Source organism: Neurospora crassa, linkage group VI (assembly GCF_000182925.2).
Source record: "Neurospora crassa OR74A linkage group VI, whole genome shotgun sequence".
Taxonomy (NCBI): Eukaryota; Fungi; Ascomycota; class Sordariomycetes; order Sordariales; family Sordariaceae; genus Neurospora; species Neurospora crassa.
Genome location: NC_026506.1, coordinates 4,008,443 through 4,026,999, shown reverse-complemented (window position 1 = coordinate 4,026,999; position 18,557 = coordinate 4,008,443). Strand labels below are relative to the sequence as shown.

Below are 18,557 nucleotides of genomic sequence, written 5' to 3'. Positions count from 1 at the left end.
GGCAAGTGCGGGGAGTTCAGGGGTAGCCCAGGCTGCTTGTGATGGAGTTTTGAGCAGACATAGCATAGCGCGGTATCGAGTCCCGATCACGAGAACGTTGACACGTCCTGCCCCTGTTAGAAGGAGTCAATTGTATTCCATTCCGCTCGAGACCAGAGCACTTTGAATTACCTGACTGTCTTCTCCTTGCGCTTGTTTCGGACCGAGATTCGACAATGGATACGCACTTACATTATGCTGAATGATTGGTTGATCATGGGGCATGGAATCGGTCATGTCAAAGGACCCGGGCCGTCTTCAAAAGAATACCAGGCGAGCCAAGTTAAGTTGCCCTTGTCCATGCTGAGCTCCAGACAAGGAAATAGTTTGAGGTCGACCTAAGTTGGAGAGATCGACCAAAGATAGAATTGCTAAAGTGACTGACTTAGTGTTCAACTTAGAGTGAGGCCATCTCCAATCCTTGAGCCAGGTCTTCTCCAGCTCCACTGATGTTTGCCAGACATTTCAGACAGGTGGGTACCTTACAAGTGAGCCTCGATGCATCGTGTGTAAAATAGAAAGAAAACAGGAACGGGATCTAAGCTCAACGACCCTAGAGGTACCGAGCAAACCACTCGGCATTCTGAGACACCATGCCGAGAGTGGCTGGTGCTCACTAAAGACTCGAGGTGATACCAAGCTAATCAGAGGAGCTCCTGTTGGGAAATCAATTGTGCACACCCATCATCATAAACTCAACAAGGCTGAGCGCACACACCGTCATTTCCCTTTCGGCGCAAGTTTTGGTATCTGTTGTCAAGGAAACGAACAAACGCCAACGTAGCCACATCGTTGTTCATGTCGCACGATCTATATTCCGAAGGGCGCCGCGCAGGTGCTACACGTTCCGAAAAGTAACGTAAGTCACGCCGCCGCATGAAACAAAAGTCTGCCGGCGCAGGTAGGGCCGGCGCCTCGCTACGGACTGGCCGGATGGCGCTAATCACATCGTGAGAGCACACGTCCCTGAGTACCTAGGTAGGCAACTGAACCTAGCCGAGACGCCTACCTCCTCCACTGTTTGTCAGCCGTACTACATAATGTCATTTTCGTCTTCTTCAGGACCTCAAGGCTTGCTGTGTCCACGCCGGAGAACCCCTGGCTGGCCTACGACGTGCGCCTCCCCGACCCTCTCCGCATCGGCGCGTTGCTGTTGCATGCCAGGCTCAGGGGTATACTCCTTCCCGAACGCGAGACTTCTGGTTCTCGCAATGACTTGGTCCGACACTGGCACCACCGTCGCCTCTTATCTCTTCGTCGAACATATCGTAGCCCTAAGCAGGGAGACGGCTGTTTCAGCAGCCGGCCGTTGATGGCAGGAGAGGCACATGCATTTGTTCTTGCGATGATTGAGTGTTGGGAATCGATATGTTGATTGACACCATGCTACGCCGGCAGAAAAGGGAGAGTTCGAGTCATCGAGATATGGAGTTATCTGTCGTCATTGTCTCTATCCTTCTCTTTCTCCCTATGCCCGTCACCGTTTCCGCAGCTTCAAATATTCCCTTTCTGTTCCATCTCTTCTTTTGGTTCATCTTATTTCTCGTCTGTTCTCGTGGTCGAGATCGCGTAGTAAGAGACGAAGGGAATTCGCAGCGGAATGTCGAGCACGTCGATGGCACATTATGTACTTGTCGTCACGATGTTCCTCGATTATCGCTTGCCGTCATGATCGCAGCTGTTGTTGGTCCCAAAGCTTCCCACTTGGGCGGTCGCACGGCTCAGTTCTGTCAATGTCGGGATTTTGGCGGTGATTGCTGGGAGCAGCCCGACGGTGACTGCTCTCAATTATGCAAGCCTCGCCCAAGCCTCCTTTGATCGAGCATTCGTGACGGACGGAGTCAATAGAAAACGGCCAAGACATGAGCATTTGCTGTCGTTCTTTGGCACAAAGGTTGGAGAGAACTGAAGGACAGGTGGAAAGAGAGCTGACGGATGGAAGCTGCATGCAATAATTCATTTCATTTCGTTAGGCGCCCAACGGCCTGATGCAACGTGTGATCCTGTTTGCTTAGATGTGGCGGTGCGCAAGTCCATGTAAGGATTATGTTTAGTTACTTACTAACAGGCTCTAGCAGAGTTTTGCGCTTAAGGCAGGCTGAAAAGGACCAGAGAAGATAAGCTGCAACTTGTCAGTGCGCAGTTGGTGTGGCTGTTGTGGAAGGTGTTGGCTGAGTGGCTTTCCAAGGCCCACTCAGCTTGGCCTGACTTTGTTCCATCCCCAGCACAACGCTATGCGATACCCTTCATCATCATGCAATTCTCTTCGTCTGATCCATCTTAACTATTATCTACGTATGGTATTATTTTTCATCTTTTTCCCACATGCTACCTACCTACGATGTGTCGATGAATGGATGCATGACGGAGCTTGTTTGCCTCGAATCGCGTCGAGTCGCTAACTGCACGATGGCTTGCAGTGATAATTGTTAGTGCATGCGTGCTGGGGGGGTTGGGAAAAAAAATCCCAGGCGAGAAAACATGGCAATCACCTCACAGAATGGTTTATTCCATACACCCCTTTCCAAATGAACAAACTCCCGCTTCAGAAAGTCAGTCGCGAGGCATCTATGTTGACCAAGAAAGTGCCGTCCATCAGCTCAACTACAATTGGAGGACGACGAGTCTCGCAAGGGGGGGCTGTGCAAATGCACCGACACTTACACTTCTGAACTTGGCCTTACGCCTTGGGCCATGCAGGTTTCGCCTACCTCCTCACACGAGCGATTGTTTTCTCCCAGGCAACCTTGACTCTTTCTTTTTTCACTCTCCAGGTCTTTTCCCCCAGAAACCACCTCTAGTGAGAAGAGAAACAGCCTCTGAGGACAGCTACCACTCGCACTTTGCTCTCTGCGGGCCCATGGCAAAGAGGGTGTGGCAAGCACTCAGACAAGCTACAATTCTCGGACTGATATTCGAAAGCTGACTGAGGTAGTCAATTCTGAGGTGATTGTACCTTCACATTTGCTCGCCAATGGCATTTTTCATTTCTTATGAATTTTGGGCCTATCACAACTGGGAGAACCCATCAAACAAACCCTTCCGACACCCGAACAGGTACTTGGAAGCAGCCACCAATGGCATCATCGAGATGTTCCTGATTTTTGGACCATTGGGGAAAATAGTTTTCAGATACCGGTGCGATGCTGGATCCCGAGTTCAAGCAACGCCCGCTGTATTATTGAAGCGTGGATACCTACACCTACCATATCTGCATCTCTTGTGAGGTTCTTTGTTCGGACGGCTGTAGCCGTCCTCATCCAGTTACTCCGCTGTTCTTTCTTTTCGAACTATTTTTCTATGCTTCATTGCTTCATTGCTTAATACAGATTAGACGACGATAACCTCATCGATGAGCGATAGTATCGAAATGGGTGAAGGATTTTAGAAATGGAAGGACTCAGTGTATTCTGGCGCAGACTGTCTTTACCCGTGGAGATCTAGTAGGGTGCCTGTCAGACAGGCACCCTATGGCCTATCTCCACGGGTAATACTGTCTCCGAGTTGACTAAACCAATTACAGTTGAGAATTGTTTGGCAAAACGCCCTGACCAGCAGTAGGGTCGTGCCACGCATCAAGCCAATGGGCGGGTAGGAAGGCCCACCCCACCATGCAGGGGGTTAGGTAGGTAGGTATCATTGGGTTCTCTGGCAGCTAATGAGAGTCGCGAGCCGTTTCTGCGAGCTGTTGTCCCGTGTTACAGTACCTAGGTACATGACGATCCTAACGATCCATTCGTCAGAATGTGTCAGGGTCAGTGACAGTAATTACAGTCAGGGTAATGAAAAAATGCTTTCTCTGACAGCTTATCGGGTGCACGTGACTTTATCATGATATCTGGTCATCGCAGCCCATCGAGGGACACCAAACGGCACCAAAATGCCCAAGTATTAAAAGCTGGCGATTCAAATATCGAGTCGTTGTTGCGAAAGGTGGTGTTTTGAGGTAGAAAGGCAGATCTACCATATTTTACCAGATTACAATATGGAGGGGGCACAGGCACCCCGCACGGACTCCTGACCGTCAGTAATTTCTGAAATTTACCGTGAATTGAAAAAATGAGACTGGGCCTGAAATAATGGATCACTACTCGATCCACACCACCACGGCAGTTTGATGCCGCTGATATAGACACCCCCAAACTCAAGGAAGCCTCCCAATTTCTTCTCTATATACCTACACGAGCATGGCTTCTCAAAAGTCCGGCTAAGGAGTTAGTGCCTTTCGCGGGCGGATCCACGTAAAACCACGTTCGCGCTACCAGTCTGCTAACGCACGGACTGAAACCAGGGTTTTCGTCCGCAAAGGAATTGTTAGCACTATCTGAATTTCGCGCTTTTCCTGTTAGTGCATTCCCGTACAGTCGTTTTTCGCGCTTTCGTGTACTTTTCGTGTAAAGATTTCTAAGGGGGGGTCCCGGGGGGCGCAGCCCCCTGGCATCAAAGTAAATAAAAGAAAGAAACGGCCAGCCCAATATTTAGCTCTGTACGTTACAACTTAGAATCCAGCCTTGCACGTAACAACCCAGAATCCAGCCTTGCACCCATACGGAAGGGCGCGGCGTGCCGCCCCGAACACTAGTTCCAACAGCACGATCCTGTCAATTTCTATTCCAACAGCACGATGCTGTTCTGTATCAAGAGCCACATCAACAGATTCGGTCAGCTAAACTTTGGTAATGGCCTCTTTAGGTACATCTTCGAGTGGTTGTATCAGGGGCCTACCTACCTCTAGGAGGTATGGCTGGCGTGGGTATAAAGACAGAACAAATTCCGGCGTGCAATGCCAGGACTCACTACCTCATTCTCTCATATGCAACATTAGCTCCTCCAAGAAACTACCAGCATCATTCCCTTATATAGCATCCTTACTCAATTGCCTTCCATTACTCCCAACCCAAGACGCCATTGGGCCAGTATTTTCCGCTTGTCACTGTCGTGATGGATGCTCTCACATATCACCATGCGGATGGTGCACATGAGGCCGGCATGGCTTTATGGCCAGATGAGCAGAAGTTTCAACCCCTACCGGCCAACGTCAGTCCTCTGATGGAGACAACTGTTTGGTTTGTACGACTTTCAAGTTTTTATCATCGTATCTTGTCCCAGACATCATATGTGTTTCCTTTATCCGAGCTTGGTGGTTCCCCATCAGTTACCCCTACATACCGTATGTGTTGACGTCCCCGCTCACCCTCGTTTACTCTAGAATCCTTACATAAACGCACAAGCTGCGGTTGGTGTATTGTCCTCTGAGCCTGGCTTTACCAATACCTTGGACTTCCAGGGCTTCAAACTGGAGGTAGGTAGCAGTTACCACGTTAGAAGAAACCAAAGCTCTATTTTCCAAGGAACAAGTTCATATCTAACGACTTTTTGCAGGGTCTAAACACTCCCCAAAAAGACCAGGGGCACCATGCATATCCCGATGTTCCCGGCGAAACGGGGTTGCACGAAAGCGGCGGCGGCGACGACTTGTTGAACAGGAACGGTGTCATCGAACAGCCGGACTTTAACACAGCCAACAATGCCCAGGTCTTTAGCCCACTATCATCTCAGTCCGAGGTCCCTTCTCCCTCATTGGGAGCTCGCCCTTCCGACGTTGATCTGGTGAAAAGTCCAAGCACTCACGGCCGCCGGTATATCTGTCAGCCCTGCTCGTTCTCTTCCAACATCAAGCGGGACTTTAAGCGCCACCAGAATACGCGGAAGCATCAGTCACATGTGATGAGGAGCATGGCTACTTTGGATGTAACCGGTAAGCCTTCCTCAAGCGCAACAGGTTGGCCCTGTCCCGTTCAGAATTGCAAATTTTCAGATACGAGCATGATGTTCACGCGCGAGGATAACCTCATGAGACACATTCGGAAGGAACATGTACATGGCACTGAAGCCAAAAAGCAAATGCAGGATTGAATGGCAGGGGAATTGGCACTCAGAGAGGGGAAAGGGGGTCGACCTCTCATGGAGTATGGTACCTATAGTTTTTGGTGGTGACTCGTCTGATCTTTATCTTCTTCATCTTCATTGTTTCATTTTATAGAGGTACATTCACTTCGGTTCCTTCCTTCCTTCCTTCCTTTGTTTCACTCTGTAACGCGTACCAGGTACTCTTTAAATTTGTCCCTTGTCATTAGCAAAAAAGTCCTTTCGAACGTCACTGCCCCCATAACTTTTAGTTCAACACACGCAGCTCCGTCTAAACCTTCAGCCATTTCTTCACGGACATTCAGCCCCATGCTGCAACCGTTCACATCAACCTCATGCTCCTGCTCTACGCCCAAATTACCCCCTAACCTTCTCAACATTCGTCGGGGCCGGCATCGGCAGATCGGTATTCACGTCCCTAAGTTAATCCCATCGTCAACAATCAGCACTTCCCCTTCCTAGCCTCCATATCACTTCCCCCTAAATTCTTTCAAAGGACGTGCAGGGAAGGGACCACCAACCGACAAGCATCCTCCTTCCGAATCAACTCCGTAACAGGTGTATATCCGAGACAGCCATAGCAGGCGCAGACCTACACCCAACAACACAGGTGGTTGCAGTTAGCAAGCAAGCATCCAGTCTTGAACCACCTTCTTCTCTAGGAGTGGTCAAGGAATTCGAGTATGTATGAAAGGTTTAGTAGGTAGTAAGTCAACGTACACCTTCCTTCCCACCGGAGATACAAGCAAAGATCTGCTCTGTGCTTGTCGGGTTCAAAAAGCAGGCGGTGTTGTCCATGATCTCCCAGCAATTTTCGTTTTCGTTGTAGGGGCAGGGGCCGTAGTCTGCTGCTTTGACGACTGCGCTGCTGATTAGCGTCAGTAAGGAAGCGAAGAGGGTGAAAGCAAGCATTGCGTGTGTGAGTTGGGATTGATGAGTGATGGAGTGGTGGAAGAAGAATTGTGTGTTGTGTGGGAGAGTGCCTCCACAAACGGGCCAGGTAAAAGGCCGGGAGGGGGAGAGCAGTGATATTAGGCTGCGTTTGTTCTCGTATAGTTGCCGTACAAAGGAGGTTGCCGTATAGCTTCATACAGCAAAACTCGGACCACCTTTCACATACGCCGTATAAGCTTCTATACCCCCCTTATACGGCTAGTATACGGCGCACCCGCTTGTTCTGGCATTTACAGTATAGGGTTTATTAATATCGCGATACTGCACATAGTATTAATACCTTTTATACTTCAGTTTCTAATTCGGAAGGCGTAGTATTGATATAAAGTAATAGGAATAGGGATTACTATATAATAACGAAGTATAAAGGTAAAGGATTAGCTATTAAATAGAAAGATATATTGTTAGTAGTTTTATTTATTATTTTTTTCGATTATATAATAATTAACTATTAATTATACTAATTATTTTATTTATTAATTTAATTTATTACCCTCTATTTACTATATTATTAAAATATAAAAAGGCATTGTTGCTTAGCCCCGTTACCTCTAGTAAAAAGTTCGGTAACGCTTCTATTTATTTTACTTTAAGGCGCTAAGAAAATAAATAGGGGATTCGGTCCTAACTTAATAATCTTATTACCTCTTAGAGTAAATTTACTAAAAAGGGTTCTACTAAGAAATTGGTTATTATTACCCAACTACCGTCCCCCCCCTCTAGTAATACTAATATTAGTAGGCCCTATTGTTTAAAAGCCTCCCGGGTAATATTTAACCGTTTAATTAATAGCTAAATTCTAAATTTCGAATCCTCTAAAAAGGATTAGGATAAAAACGACTAGGATAATAATAATAAAAACTATAGCGAAAATAATAATTAAAATAATAATTAGAATAATAATAATAAAGATTATAGTAAGGATAATAATTAGGATAATGATTAGGATAATAATTAGAATAACGATTAGGATAATAATTAAGATAACGACTAAAATAAATTCGATAGGGAGGAATAAGAGAAATTAAATAACTCCGAGGTAGTTGCCGAGGAAATTACCGAAATCGCTGTTGAAGCGGTTAGAAAAGCTATAATACTAAACCCTAAAACGAAGAAGGCTAGGAAAACTATAGTACTAAACCCTAAAACGAAGAAGGGGAAAGTTATAATAATAAACCCTAAAACGAAGAAGGGGAAGGCTATAATACTAAACCCTAAAATGAAGAAGGTTAAGAAGGGAGGCTATAAATTTCAAACTATTACCCCCCCGGAGGTTAAACTCTTTATTTTTAAATAATTCTATAATATTAATAATTTTAATAAAAATAATATATACTCCCGGGAAGCGTTCGAATATATTTTCAAAGAGTTCCTAAAAAAATATAGTTATAATTCAATAGAGGAGTAGGAACTCTATAACTATATTAAAGTAAAAAAGCTAATCGAGGCTATTAAACGGTAATTCAAGCACTAGGAGTAATTAAGTAAAATAATGGAAATAAATTTCTAATATAATAATAAGAAGTATATATACGAAGTAGAGGACTAAATAGAATTTATTAAAGTTAATACCCTATTCCTTATCTTATTTATTATTATAAATAATAATAATTAACTATAAAATATAATACAATTCTTATTTTAAGTAATTTAAGAATAAAATTATACCTAATTATAAATTATATAAAAGGCTTTAAAATATAGTTACTATTACTACTAGTAACGAAGTAGTAAGTATTAAAATACCTATTAAAAATAAAGAGAAAGTAAATTACAATAATTAATTAAAGAAGATACCCCGCAGGTAAGCTACTTCTACTATAAATTATATAACGGATAATATAAAAGCAAATACTAATATTTAAAAAGAAGTATCCTAGGCGAAGGTTAGCTTTCTAAAAAAAATAAGTAATATACTAAAACTATACGCCTAAATAACTATAGCGGTAACCCTAATAGTAATTATAATAGTAACCTCGATGGTAATATTAAATTTACTTTAAATAAACGAGGAATATATCCAACGGGCTATAGAGATCTTTATTAATAAGTTCTATTATCCGGATAAATAAATCTTAATACTATATTTTATTAAGAAGTAAAATAACCCTATACTAGCGAGGAAGTTTATATTAATAATTAAGGCTATATGTAAAATGTATATTGATACTAAAATTAAAAAAGTAGAGAAGGAAGGGAATTGGGTATATTATGCAATTGAACCTCTAATTCGAAACGAAATATTTATATAGGACAACAATAATAGCTCTATTATTATAAGTAGTAATATATATATATACTAGTATCTCCCTAATAATTATAAGGATAAGGAAGAGGAGGAGGACTATATTACCTAATCTCCGGATATTTAATTCCCTATAGAAGCATTTTATTAAATATCTATTCCTAATTAGGAATAATTCGTTTTTTAATTAGGTTATATAATTCTTAATTATAGAAGGGAAATTCTAATAACTCTAAAAACTCGTCCCTAAGGTAAATTGTAGGGTATAGTAATTAAGAATATAAGGCTGCACTTACTATTTTAATTTCATAATTATCCTTAAGTATTAGTAATTGCTATAGCCGCGGCTAATCGAACTAAGGACTCAAATTTATTAATAATATAAGACTTTAATAGATATATTAAAGAAGAATTAGTAATAGTATTAGTATTAGTATTGCAATCGTATTATTATTACTATTTTTATAATTAAATTAAATAAATATAGTATATAACGTACTAATTAAGGTAGAAGTATATAATTAACTCATTGGAAGATAGGACTAATACTACTTATTGCCAAATATATTTTATACTTATTATTAATTATTATTAGGCATCCTATAAAGAAATATAAGAGTATTCTTACCGATTAGTAGTTAATAGAATTACAATTAATATAATAGTATTAAGGTTACTATATTAAAATTGGGGTGTAGGAGGGTAGCCGAGAGGGAGAAATTCTAAAAACAATTAAATTAAAATCGATAAAAATCAAATCGATTTTAGATTTTAACTTCTATATTTAAACCTAGAGTCTAGCTAATTGTATACGTATTAACTATTTATTAATTCATCCTACTTTATTAAACTTTATCCGTTAGCTAAATAAATTCTTTAAAACTAGATATATAGACTAATATATAAATAAATATAGGAAAACTACTAAAACTAATATAAAAAAAAAATTATAGCAGTCTTACAATAACAAAAATATCTATACGCCTCGCTAAAATAGTAACTTTGCCCGTCTAAATATAATATATAATATACTCTTCTCTTATAAGGGTAATATATTTAATAACCTAGCGTACGTACTAACTTTCTAAAATCCTATTCGCTACCTTTATAACCTCTCCTCCTCTTAATAATTCTAATTTATTTATTTATATTTTACTTCTTTACCCTCAACTAACCTTATTTTATAAATAATAATTTAAAGCCGGTTTATCTCTAGCGATTTAAAGCTAGAACCTTATTCTTAATTTCGAAATTACTAAATAAATCAAAACCGTCGACCCCGCCTTTTTTAACTACTAAATTAATAAAGTAAGGCTATTATAACTTTAAATTACTAAAATAAATTTATTTTATTACTAAAGCGCAATAGACTAAAGAACTTTAACTACCCCTCTCCAACTTCAATTATATCTCAATTTACTATTACACTTTCTACTAATTTAATTTAAGCGAATTTACCTTTATTAAAACTAAAATTAATATTATTATAAGTTAAAAAGGTATATTAATTACCTATCCTTCTATTTATTTTATTTCATCTACTAATTTTACAACCTAACCTCTCCTCTTGTAATAATAATAATAAAATGTAAAATTCAAATTAGTAAGCCGCTAATATCCTATAATAATAAATTAACGTTTATATTAGTAGAGCCGCTAATTTAGGCGGAAGGCCGGCGAAATTACCTTAACTTTTCTTTACTTTCGGATATATAAATAAATATTATTCTTACCCCTATAGTTATTATCCTTAATATCCTTATTATCCTTAATATCCTTAATATCTTTATTATCCTTAATATTTTTATTATCTTTATTATCCTTATTATCCTTATTATTATTATTCCTATTCCTATTCCCTTTCCCTTTCCCTTTCCCTTTCCTTTTCTAATTCCCTTTCCCTTTCCCTTTCCCTTTCCCTTTCTAATTCCCTTTCTAATTCTAATTCCTATCCCTATTCTTCTTCTTATTCCTAATCCCTTACTAACCTATTCCCGAAAGATAATAAGCCTTCTATCCAATTTCCAACGAACTTCTTCTAATAATTTTACTAACTTTTTTTAATAATTTAATAAACTTCCTACTAATTTCGGATGATTTTCCTACTTTATTTAAACGAAAAATTGAATTCTAACCTCCTCGAGAATAATAATTACAAGATTAATAACATCTAATTTCACTTTCCAATTTCCGTTCGAAAACTAACCTTTAATTACCTTTATACCTAATTTAATATTACTAATACTAACTAAATACTAGTAAGAATACCTAAAAGAGTAATAAAATATATAAAATAATAATAATAGTACTATAAATTACAACTAATACTACCTTAAATACGAATAATAATACTATAAATTATAATTAATACTACCTTAAATACGAATAATATTACTATAAATTATAATAAATCCTATCCTAAATTATAATAATTCTACCCTAAATTACAATAACCCTATTCCAAACTATATTTAAAATTAATCTAAATATTAAAAAGAAGCTTACTTCTATGCGTAAGCCGCGTATAATAGCTAAGCAAAGTATAACAACCCTATTCCCAATTATATTTAAAATTAATTTAAATATTAAGAAGAAGCCTACTTCTATATATAAACTACGTATAACAGTTAAGTAAAAGGCCGTATTAGTAGTAGCTACTATTCTTCCTATTAATAAGCCGGCTAACAATATAATTAATATTCTGCTAATATTAATCTAATAACCCGTAGGACGATATTTAGGCCGAAAACCACGCTACTAACAGGTATTACCTTTATTAATAATACGCTAATAGTTAATAGTATAGAGAACTAACTATACTTTTCTAACTATAATATTTATACTTATCCTTTATACTTTACTAATTATACGAAATATCCCCTTACTTACTTATTACTAATAGTAGTAGAATTAAATATAATTTAAAGTTAAAAACCTAACGAAATATTAATTAAAAAGAAGGCTAATTAAATACCTATTAGATTCTACTAAGTAGAATTGTAGGCTGCGTATTATAATAGGATTAAATAAATTCCTTATATATTATAGTAGGATTAAATTAATTCCTTCTAGTAAAAAGGAAGGCTAATAGTTTAAACCCTATTAAAATTAATAAAATAGTATTAGAAGGCTATAAAGCTATTCAAAGGTTAGGTATTAAGGGCTAATTATTTATTAATAATTTAATTATAAATTAAAGCGAGTTTAGTATTATTATTATTCCTATTATTACTCCTATTATTATTCCTATCCCTATCCCCCTTCCCTATCCCTATCCCCCTCCCCCTTCCTTATTCCCTTCCCTATTCCCTTCCCTATTCCCTTCCCTATTCCCTTCCCTATTCCCTTCCCTATTCCCTATTCCTATTCCCTATTCCTATCCCCTATTCCTATTCCCTATTCCCTAATAATATTTTAATTCCTATTCCTACTTCCTATTTCCATCTATATTTCTATTTATTTTTATTTATTTTTCGTCCTATTCTCCTTTATATTTCTATTCTTTCTTAACCTATTTTCGTTCTATTCCTTCTACTTTTTTCTACTTATTTTACTATTTAAACTCTCTACTAATAACAATAGGAAGAATAATAACCTCCAATTTAATCTTCCAAATTTAATTCTCGCCCTATTCCCCCGAGGGATTACACTCTATTATTTAATACTACTAGGACTTTACGCTCCATTACTTAATATTACTAGGACCTTACAGATAACCTCCATATAAAAGTTAAAAGTTATTAAAAAATACTAAGAATCTAATAAGTAAAATAATACTACTAATAACCCCCAAGCTATAATAACCAACCGAACTTAAAAATTAAATTAATACTATTAATAATAGCCTAAGAACCAAACTAATAAACTAATAATACCTAAACTTTAATACCCAAATTAGCCTAATAGCCTAAAAACTAAACTAATAAGCCAATAATACCTAAACCTCAATACCTAAACTAACCCAATAGCCTAAAAATTAAATTAATAAACTAATTAACAACTACTTTCTAGGATTACGCAATAAAGATTATTACCGAAATTTAGGCTATAAGTGCCGCAAATTTCTAATAAATTAATAAACTAACTAACAATTACTCTCTAAAATTATATAATAAAGATCGTTACCGAAATTCGGACTATAAGTACTATAAATTTTTAATAAACCTCTTAAACTTTATTATCTCTTTAATTATATAGATTATTATTGCTAAAAAAGCAAACTATTAATTTAAAGAGTATTGGTACTATTATAAGTAACGGATTTTAATAAATGAAATACCGGTGAAGAAAAATCCTAATAAAATACCGGCTAAAAGGGAGGCTAACGAAGTACCGGTTAAGAAGGCCACCCCGCGTAAGCGCTTAACTACTAAGTAAAAGACCGAGCTAATTATTAAACTATACGCCTAATATAGTAATTTAGAAGAACGTAGTTTTATATTATTAAGGCGAGTTTATTATTAGTTATCTATTTCTACCTTCCTAATTATATCCCCCTCCTAATTATACCCCCCTCCTCTACCTCCTAAATTATACCTCTAAACTATAAATTACGTATAAGACCCAAACCGTTAGAAGGTGCTAATACCGTATTAATCCTATTACTTACGGGCAAATAGGTAATAATCCGAATTAAAGCGGGTAAATAAGTATAGTACTATATACTATAAACCTAAAGATTCCCCTTCTATCCTTTTTTCCCTTTTTCTTTTCTTCTCCCTATAATTAATACGGTTATTAATTTAGAATAAAACTTTAACTTAATAGAAGGGTAAATTAGTACTATATCCTCTAACTTACTACCTACGGGTAAATAGAATATATTATAGGTAGAGGCGGGTAGATAATACGTTCCCTATTTAGCTATAGGGAGAAAAAAGAAGAAAGGAAAGAAGTAAGAATTATACTACTATTCAATTTACTTATAATTAAATTACTATACTATCTTTCAACTTTACTATCCGGTTTCTATTCCTACGAATAAATTTATTATATTAGAAATTATTTAAATTGAATATAGGTAGTTAATTCGCTTCTTAATCAATTAACGGCCCTATACGAGATTCGATCTCTATATTAATATCCCTATATTATAATAGGAAGTTGTATAAAGTAATAGTATAAATAATAATATAAGTATAAATTCGAGTAGAATACTTAGGAGTAGTCTAATAAATCGCTTACTTTCGAATAATTATACCCTAAGTAATTTTAATAATTATACGGAGTTCGCTATATAACCGGTTAAATAACTCTTCCTTATAGTATATATCAATATTATGTAAATAGTATCGAATATTTATATATAGCCCCAGCAATCTCTTTTTATAACCGAAGGCCGAATCGGTAATATAATATTACCCCTCTAATATTAAGAAGTTATTTAAAATAGTGTTATAAAAGACCCGGCCGTTATACATTAAACCCTCCCAACCGGTATAGATATATATAAACCGGCCTACTATATCGACTGTACCGAATATATTCTAGGAGATAAACTTCTTATAATAAATATAAGCGGTTTATTTATTCTTAAGTACCTTCGTAGCGAAATACTTTCTATTAATAGTACTAAAATAATATCTAAAATATAGGAAATATTTAAAAAACATCCGGATCTTATCCTAGGTTTTAAGGGCAGGAGGTACTATAATTATAGTTACTAACTACCTTAATATTAAGATAACCTCGTAGAAGATTTTAATATAGTAAATTAGGTTAGTAATATATAATTTAGTATTAAAGGTTACTAACTTATAGATAATCTCTATATTATAGCGGTAGTTTTAAGCAATTGCATTTATAACTTCGCCCTAATTAAGGATTTCGAACGCTATTAGTAATTTAAATAGAGTAGGAATCTATTTACCGTCCTCTAGCCTACCCTTACGAATAAGGTAATTATAAAACTCCTAGAATATTACCCTCCCTATTCAAAAATATTTTTAGAAATTATATAGCGGTAACCGATAGAGAGCTTTTTAAATTCGTTTGTACAGTTTAATATACAATATATTATAGCGTAATCGAGGATTAGGGATAAAAGGGATAAGGTTATATCGCTAAGCAATAGATATAGCAATTCCAATTATATTTATTTATTATTAAATATTTTCTACTATATTGTCGTCGACCTCATCTTTAAGTACAAATAGTACTATAGTAATAAAAGCATTATTAATAAGAAGAATATCTTTAAAGTAGTCTTATAAAAGAGATTTGAACTGGTCTTTAAAAAGGATAAGTAGGTTATCGCCATTTATTTTATTAGTATTAAAGTTTGAAAGTGCAATATACGGGTGAAAAAAGACGACTTATTACTAAAATAGGGGATGGGGTTCTTATAAGGAGCTATAGAGGTACAAACGCTAACTAACTGCGTTGAAATCCCTAGAATATAGGGCATTGTAGAGTGTAGATTGTAAGTATACGGCGTGCTACGGTTCTTAGGGGCTGGTCTATATTTTAGTGATTTTGTACGGCGATGCTAAATCTGTACGGTTTTCTAGTTATATATAACCCTAACCCGGCCAAAGCTGAACGAGGCTGATATAAGGGGGTCGCAGATTGCATTTCTATACGGCAACCGACTAAATGATTGCTATTTTGTACGGTTATCGTACAGAAATGGCCGTATGAGGCGGTTTATACGGCAACTGTACGAGAACAAACGCAGCCTTATATATCCCAGTTCCGGTCTAGAAACTCACTCGGCAGGAAATTTCCTAATGAATTGTTGAGATCGATTTGAGAATAAAGTTAAAGGGTCGGAACAAATAGAGTGCATCAATTTGGAAAATGTACAAAGACAATGATCGAGATGAAGTCCGACGGCCCGGCCTCGTTTCCAATCGGCTGATATCCCCGAATGCAACCACCGCCCATTATTCTCGGCTCATGCCGTGTTTCGTACCATTTGGGCTCGGCACATGGCACAAAAATGGGTTGCAATGACTTTTTAGCCATTTGTTCAGTCGAAGCAACCTGGATGTGACTTGACGTCTTCTCTGGTGTCGTGACACCAAAGGAAAGGGGGGGATAAACAGTGAGCTATTTGTGACAAAGGGGGTTAGGGTTGAGTATGTGCTGCTTCCAAGACTGGCAGTGGCTCATGGCTGCTTGGCACATCGCCAAGACGCGATTTCTTCACCAAAACAACAAACGCGGTTGAAGAGAATCAAGGTTGGACACTCGCCCGTAATTCAACAACACTTGCAGCAAAACACAAGGGAACATTGGATAACAAGATTGGAGGTGTCAAAGTTTTTTCTTCGAGCAATAAAATGGTCGAGACAAGGCGCCGCAGCGCTCGAATTGCGGACGCAAAGATCGAACTGCTGGACCATCACACCGCACCAGAAAGTGCCGATTCAGACTCAAACTCCTCCGCTCTTTCGGACATTGACGAAAGTGACTTTGACTCAGATGTCAGGCCAACTAAACGCCAGAAGATTGCGGGTGGACAAGCGTCGCGAGCGGTTAGGAAGACAAGGAGCACGACTGTCAAGACGGTGACGACGAGGACGAAAGTATCAGCTACCACCACCACCAGCACCTCCACTTCAATCACTACGACTCTCGCAGCAACACCAATAGCCAAACCCAAAGCAACAGCAGCCTCAATCCAGGCGCTCGTCACTCAGATTTTTGACTGCCCCTTCCCCCAAGGAAACGAACCCCCATGCCACCCACCCCATCCTCATCCATTAACCTACCATAACCCTCTCCTACTCTCTTCTCCCACAGCCCGCAAGCACCGCGATGCCCTCCTCACCTGGTTTGACTCCGTCTCTTCCTCTCGGCAAATGCCCTGGCGAAAACCATGGATCGACACTACCCCCTTCGTCTCTTCCTCCTCGTCCGCCACCTGTCCCCAGGACCTGAAGGAAGCTGTAGCCCAGCGGGCCTACGAGGTGTTGCTTTCCGAGACCATGTTGCAGCAGACCCGAGTATCGACCGTCATTGCCTATTACAACAAATGGCTAGCCGCCCTCCCGACCATGCAGTCTCTGGCAGCCGCCCAACCAGAGGAAGTTCTCTCCCTTTGGAAGGGCCTCGGCTACTACTCGCGCGCCACCCGCCTTCATGCACTTGCACAACTGGTCTGTCCGCCCCCTGAAGAAGGTGGGTATGATGGGTTGCTCCCGCAGACGGTGGACAAGCTGGTGCAGCTGCCGGGGATTGGGCGGTATACAGCCGGCGCTGTTGCTTCCATTGTGTACGGTTGCGCGGAGCCAATGGTTGATGGGAACGTCATCAGGGTGCTGACGAGGCAGTTGGGGATTAGAGGCGATGTCAAGAGCAAAGAAGTGCTGGAGGTGGTGTGGGAGGCTGCTAAGCGGCTGGTTGAGGCTGTTGCTTGGGACGGCACCGATGTCACCGAAGATGGGCGGGAGGGGAAGGAACCCCCCGTCAGTGACAGGCCGGGCACATGGGGTCAGGGCTTGATGGAACTTGGAGCTACGGTCTGTTTACCAGGGCCAGCGAAGCCCAAGTGTGGACAGTGTCCTGTCAAGGACACTTGCAGGGCTTATCAAGAGGGGGTGAAGATTGCGACTCAGAAGGGACTGGTGCCGGAGGGGAAAGTGACGGCAAGGAAGAGAGTGGTGGACATTGAAGATTCATGCACGCTATGTCCACTACCCGAAGCGGAAGAGTCTGACAAGCAGGAGAGTGATACTGGAACGAAAAAACGGAAGCAAGGCGAGGTGTCCGCGTTCTTTGACAAGTTCAAAACCTCAGGTACGCGCCGCAAGAAAGACGCAGCAGAGGACTCCGATCCAGCAGAGCCATCTTCAGCCGCCATGGAAGTCATCACTTCTCACTGCTGCAAGTATCCCTACACAAAACCCAAGACGAAGAAGCTGCGCGAGGAAGAGTGTCTCGTGGTAGCAATCCGCCGTCCATCCGACGGGCGCTACCTGATCCATAAGCGGCCGGCCAAGGGTCTGCTGGCGGGCATGTGGGAGCTTCCCAGCCATACCTTGCCTGCTGATTTGAAATGGAACGATGGGTCTGCGGCGATGAAGAAGGACAAGGTGCGCATGGTTTTGAAGGACGTTTTAAAAGAGGTGGGAGTGAGCAGTTGGAGGGAGAAAGAGGCAGAGCTGGGGACGGTGCCGTGGACATTTTCGCATTTCAAGTTGGCGATGCATGTATGGGCCGTTGACTTGGTGAAAAGGGATGAAGTCGGGAGTGAGGGAGGGGAGGGTAACGCGAAGATGAAGAGGTGGGCGACGATAGAGGAGATCGAGGGAGAAAACATGGGGACGGGGATGAAGAAGTGTTGGGAGTTGGTTAAGGAAAGCAGAGGTAGGTAGAGACCTGGTTGGGGGTTTCAGGATAAGGTGATCATAGACCCCCCCTGACAGAGAACAGTCTTTGGACACCC

General features: G+C 39.6%; 3 protein-coding genes and 1 non-coding gene across 4 annotated transcripts; 2 read left to right on the top strand and 2 right to left on the bottom strand.

The window, feature by feature from the left end:
- Window positions 1-389: 389 nt before the first annotated feature.
- Window positions 390-1,887, bottom strand: NCU14180. Its single transcript, XR_897961.1, has one exon. It is a non-coding gene; the product is annotated as a ncrg168 (non-coding RNA).
- Window positions 1,888-4,457: 2,570 nt separating this feature from the next.
- Window positions 4,458-6,224, top strand: NCU05025 (hypothetical protein). Its single transcript, XM_951201.2, has 3 exons — window positions 4,458-5,109; window positions 5,249-5,341; window positions 5,422-6,224. Exons 1-3 carry the CDS (start codon window positions 4,981-4,983, stop codon window positions 5,953-5,955), a joined length of 756 nt encoding a protein of 251 aa, XP_956294.2. The 5' UTR covers window positions 4,458-4,980; the 3' UTR covers window positions 5,956-6,224.
- Window positions 6,029-6,891, bottom strand: NCU17150 (hypothetical protein). The gene is made up of 3 exons (XM_011396806.1): window positions 6,688-6,891; window positions 6,489-6,559; window positions 6,029-6,385 (listed from the first exon to the last, which is right to left on the bottom strand). The coding sequence occupies exons 1-3, from the start codon at window positions 6,877-6,879 to the stop codon at window positions 6,325-6,327; spliced, it is 324 nt and encodes a 107-aa protein (XP_011395108.1). The 5' UTR covers window positions 6,880-6,891; the 3' UTR covers window positions 6,029-6,324.
- A 9,558-nt stretch (window positions 6,892-16,449) lies between these two features.
- NCU11220 (A/G-specific adenine glycosylase) lies at window positions 16,450-18,486 on the top strand (the record flags this gene model as incomplete). The annotated part of the gene is made up of 1 exon (XM_001728398.2): window positions 16,450-18,486. The coding sequence occupies one exon, from the start codon at window positions 16,450-16,452 to the stop codon at window positions 18,484-18,486; it is 2,037 nt and encodes a 678-aa protein (XP_001728450.2).
- Between the last annotated feature and the right edge of the window lie 71 nt (window positions 18,487-18,557).